The 5,685-nt window shown below is 39.6% G+C and overlaps 1 protein-coding gene across 1 annotated transcript in view; it reads left to right on the top strand.

Annotated features, from left to right (window-relative positions):
* The window catches only part of PUS10 (pseudouridylate synthase 10), a 117,484-nt gene that overhangs the window by 103,572 nt on the left and 8,227 nt on the right, over positions 1 to 5,685 (top strand). Inside the window, exon 14 of the mRNA XM_006868029.1 lies at positions 607 to 724. Coding sequence (XP_006868091.1) covers positions 607 to 724 — 118 coding nt within the window. The remainder of the gene's footprint in view (positions 1 to 606; positions 725 to 5,685) is intronic.

Below are 5,685 nucleotides of genomic sequence, written 5' to 3'. Positions count from 1 at the left end.
AGACTTGCAGAATGTGCCCTTTGGAGATGTAAATTATTATATATGCCTGAGTTGGGAAAAAAAAACCCCCAAAATGTAGAAAACCCTGTTTCACCAATCGATGCATCGATAAACAAAACGTGGTATCTATATCCCTATGATGGAATATGATTCAGCAGTAAAAAGGAATATGTACTGATGGCACATGCTACAGCATGCATGAACCTTGAAAACATGAAAGAAGCCGTATACCAACACCATAAGTAGTTTGAGCCTGTTTTCTATGAAACGTACAGAACAGGGATATAGAGAGTGACATAAGGTCCATTGGTGGTTGTCTAGGGCTGGGAAGATGGGAGAATGAGGAATGCTAGTAGATATGTATGGAGTGGAGTTTCTTTTCTTTTGGAGGTGATAAAAGCATTCTAAAATTAAATTTTGGTGATGGCTGTTAAAATCTGTGACAAATACTCAAAATCGTCAAATTGTATACTTAAAATGAGTGAATTGTATGGAATGTAAATTATATCTCAGTTGAGCTTTTTTGTTTTTTTAAGGAAAGTTTTGTACAAGGCTTGTGTGTACTTTATATATTCCAACAAACTTTCTGTTTTTGTTTTTGTATAGAGAGGCAATAGGACATATGAAAGAAGGTGAAGAAGAGAAGACCAAGACCTATAGTGCCTTAATATGGATAAATAAAGCAATACAGAAGGAAGACATTGCGTTCCTAAATGCCATCAAGGTAGTTGAAGTACTCTCATCCTTTCATGTGATTTTTCTATAGCCCATACAAGAACCTGTTATCTTCTAGTTTACTTCGAGCAGGTCAGAGAGGATAGATTTTGGGGTATTTCAACCTGGATTCAAATCCTGAGACTTTCTTTCGGCCATTGACTAAGTGGGTTATGTAATACATATCAGAGTCACTGCTGCCAGGGATTAAGAGTCCAACCTAGGCATAACTCCTGCCTCTACATTTCTGAGTTGTGTGACTTTGCACAGGTTACTTAACCTCTCTGTGCTTCAGTTTTTTTTCATCTATAAAATTAAGAGAATTAAATGAGTTGAATCATATAAAGCATGGAGTACGGTGTCTGGCACCTAAAAAAGACTCAGCAATTCTATTATTCTATTTGCTCATCTGTGAATATGTTGTTTTGTTGTCAAGTGCCCTTGAGTGTCAGTTCAAACCCATAGCAACCCTGTATAGGGTTTCTGAGGAGCAGCTGGTGAGTCTGAACCACCGATCTTGTGGTTCAAACCGACTTTGCAGTCCAGCGCATTAACCCACAGCGCCACACCCAGACTTCATCTGTGAATGTAGATACTGTGAAACCTGTGACTATCTCATTTTTCCAGGTCTCCTGCATTTTCCGCCTTTGGTAGGTTGCATGTATTCTCACCACTTTCCTGTCGCTCACTGTAGTGGAAAGTGTTCAAGTTTTCCTTCTGTATCAGGTTTCTACCAGGTTCTACTGTCTCAACTAGCACTTCTCTCATTGGTAGGCTTAAGTGTATCACTCAAACACATGATAATGTAAGGTAACTACCTTTTTTGGCATATACTAGTTTTTTCCTTCTCATGTGACTTTGGACAAATTACTTTAACCTCTTTGTGCTTCAGTTTTTTCATTGAGTATGTAATGACAGAGGGTCTAACCCTGTTTGCTTTCATATTTTTTCCTACTCGCCCCCATTTCTTTCTGTATAGATGTTACTTTCAAACATGGAAGGAATGAACACGAATGGACACAAAAATAGCTGTAATTATCACAGCATTGTGTAAATGAGCAGCATTATGTAGTAATTTAGACTTATTCAAGAGATTACTAGTATGGTTTATCTGTTGATGGACTATTGCTGTTATTGTTGTTAAGTGTTGTCAAGTCAGTTCCAACTCATAGCTACTCTATAGTTTCCAGGGAGCGGCTGGTGGGCTTGAACTGCTGACCTTATGGTAGGCGGTCCAGTGCTGATCCTACAGCCACACTGGGACTCTGGACTTTTTCTAGGCAGCTTTTAAAAATGATGTGATAAATGAATATTTATTGACGTAGGAACATGTTACTGATAAGAGCTCAAGGGGGAAAAAAAACCAAACTGTAATATACAAAGAAGTAGTCCTGGTGTGGCTCTGTGGGCTAATGCACTTGACTGCAAAGTCAGTTTGAACCACAAGGTTGGTGGTTCAAGCTCACCAGCTGCTCCTTGGAAACCCTATACAGGGTCACTCTGGATTGGAACTGACTGGACGGCACTAAATGACAACAACAACAACCAACAATATGCAAAGAGTGATCACTGAAATTTAAACATATACACACATCTGAGCATGTAGAAAACAAATTGTATGGCAAATTATATCATGCAATTATACCGGTACTTAGCAAGAAAAATATAAACACCCAATAGAGAAAAAGACAAATGGAAAAGAAAATAAGCAGGCATCTGAAGAAGAGCAACTCCAAATGGCCAAGAATCACTTGTGAAGATATAAAGTAAGATACCGTTTGATCCCCATTAGAATGATCACATGGCTCCTCTCTGATGGAGGAGGAGGGAAGTTGCAAACATGATGAGTGGAAATGAAAGTCTTTCAGTCTTTTGGGAGACAAGGTACCAATAAGTATAAAAAAGGAAAACTAAGCTGCGCTTCCCCCCAGCACTCTCAATCTGTCTTGGAGAAATGAAAACTCTATTTCCAGAGGATACGGGCTCAGGATGTTTACTGACTTTGATCAAAGTGGCAAAATCAGCAACACCAATCTGGAAACAAATGTCCTTTAATTGGAAAATGGTAGAATAAATTGGACTATTATACAGCTATTTAAAGAGCCCTGGCCGCTCAATGGCTAAACCCTCAGCTACTAACCATGTGCGTCACACGCGGTCACTATGACTTGAAATCGACTCAGTGGCACCTAACAATAACCACAAAGCTATTTTTAAAAAAGCACAAAAAACCAGCATGTGATCCCATTTGATGTATTGTTATTGTGTATATATGCTTAACAAAGTTAGGAAAAAAGATAGAGGTAGATCTACATCTACGACCTCTTCTTCTTGTTGTTAAGTCTCATCGAATTGGTTCCAACTCATAATGACCCTGTATAGGGTTTCCAAGGAGTGGCTGGTGGTTTGAACTGCTAACCTTGCAGTTCAAACCAACCTTGTGGTCCAGTGCTTTATCCTATAGCACCACACCAGGCCTCCTAGGAACATCCATAACAAGTTGTTGTTAAGTGTTGTCGAGTTGGTTCTAACTCATAGCAACCCTATGTAGGGTTTCCAAAGGAGCTCTGGTAGCATAGTGGTTACGAATCGGGCTGCTAACCTCAGGGACAGCAGTTCAAAACTACCAGCTGTTCCACAGAAGAAAGATGAGACTTTCTGCTCCCTAAAAATTTACAGCCTCGGGAACCCTGTACAGGATCGCTATGAGTCAGAACCCACTCCACAGCACATAACCAGCACCACCACCACAGGCATAGCAGCTGGAGGGTTTGAACTACCAACCTTATGGATAGCAGTCTCGTGCTTATATTGCAGTGCCACACCAGGACTCCATAGCATAGTCAAAGAGGAAAAAAAAAATGCAGAATAATGTTTATAGTATGAATATATTAATGAAAACAATCAGAACTCCTGTATTTATATGTGGTGGTTGGTGGTGGTTATGTGCCATGGAGTTGATTCCGACTCATAGTGACCCTGTGCAGGGTTTCCCAGGTTGTAAATCTTTGTAGGACAGAAAACCTCATCTTAATCCCACAGAACTGCTGGTGGTTTTGAACTGCTGACCTTGAGGTTAGCATCCCGACTTGTAACCACTGTTGTTGTTGTTAGGTGCCATCGAGTCAGTACTGACTCATAGCGACCTTATGCACAGGAGAACGAAACACTGCCCGATCCTGGGCCAACCTCACTATCGTTGCCACACTTGAACCCATTGATGCTGCCACTTTGCCAATCCATCTCGCTGGAGGTCTTCCTCTTTGTCTCTGACTCTCCACCTTACCAAACATGATAGCCTTCTCTAGCGAATTATGCTTGTATGAACTTGAGAAACATCATGAGTGGGTCCACACAAGGCTATTTTGTTTGTAATGTTGGAGTAGTGGAAGAGTTTTATATAGATCTCTGAATTGTATGTTCTATATGGCACAAAAAATACTTGTTTCTTTTGTAATTTGAAATAAAAAATCAAGGAACAAAAATTAGAAGTAAGTTCGTGGGTAAATCTGGGGTGTAAACCAACTCTCCGAGACTATGTGTTGTTCACAGACAGTAAGCAGCTCAGATTTATACCTAATATGGAGTAGCTCATCTTCCAACGGCCCCGCTCTTTTAAGGTTCTGTGAATCTTTATCTAAGGTCCTTTAGGGTGAGGCTTATAATAGACAGAAACACTTAAGACTGCACAGCAAATTTATAAACATCTTTCCTTCACATGTACAAATCATCCAGAATGCTAGGAAAAAATAAACTGTTATTTAAGAAAAAAACCCCAAGTGATTCACAGTTTTGGGAGAAACCTTAGAGCTGGTTGAGAAATAATGCTTCAAGGATAATTTCTGTAAGCATAGACTGAGTGGTGAAAGGGTCTATTTAATGACCCACAGCCCAAGCTAACAGCAAAACTACTATGACCTGGTTATTGCTAATTATTTGTTTTAATGTTAGAGTTAAAACCATTTCAAATATTCCTATTAGTGTCAAAACTCTAGAAACTGACTTGCTGCCCCACTCCGAGAAAAAGTCGCTTCAATATTTGTTTTCTCTTTTTGAGAGCAGTCTAGTCTACTTCTAAGTAGGAAAACAACAACAACAACAAAAACCATGCATGTGGTGTGTTTGTGAGTGTTTCTGAAAATTCAGCAGCATTGGGACTGAAGGGAGTAAGGTCAATTCAGTGGCTTCCTCTTGTCGGCTAGAAACAAACAGACCTAAAAAGACCCTGTCATCTGAGTGTTGTGTTGAAAGTGGCTCAGTTGTTATTTCCATCAGCCCACTCACTGGCTCCTGGGTCCAAGTCCTGGGAGTGAGTGGAGGGGGAGGAACAGGAAGAATACTTGGTCCATAGCCCCCACTTATGAGCTGCCTGTAGTGCATTGGAGCTTCCTAATAGTTCAACTTTCTTTTTTTGGTCTTTTTGGCTACAGAAGCATCAAGCCTTAAAGAGACAGCTTCTCTATCTCATTAGAACAAAGTGCTTTAAAAATCAAAGAATTAGAGAATCAAAGAAATTCAGAGGGGCTATGGGCACACGCCTCTGATAAAAGCAGTCCTAGTCCTTTCCAGGGTCTCTTTGTCAGAAGTTACTCTGTCTTTCTCAATGAAGAATTTGAAGGAGGTGAGAAACCTTTCTTTGTTTAATAGGGCCCCAGGAGCTCACTAATCATGTAAATTAGGAAGGAGGTGCTCCAACAAGAAATTGCAGAGAATTCAAAGTTGATATGAACCTACATTTCTGGTTATGTGCCATATCTATTTTTAAAACTTGACATTGGCTGACTTTTTAAGCTTTTAGGCTCTAGTTTTCATATTTTGTGACATAAAAGAAACCTCTAGTTTGAATTAATTGTGACTGAGTTAATTCCCAAAACATCTGAATTATAAAAAAATCCGCAGTACTACTATTCTCAAATAATTTTTGACTGGGCTAACAAATAATAATAAGTTTTGCTAAAGGTAATACAAAAA

Source organism: Chrysochloris asiatica, unplaced genomic scaffold (assembly GCF_000296735.1).
Source record: "Chrysochloris asiatica unplaced genomic scaffold, ChrAsi1.0 scaffold00114, whole genome shotgun sequence".
In the NCBI taxonomy this organism is placed as follows: Eukaryota; Metazoa; Chordata; class Mammalia; order Afrosoricida; family Chrysochloridae; genus Chrysochloris; species Chrysochloris asiatica.
This window is presented reverse-complemented; position numbering and strand designations above follow the sequence as displayed.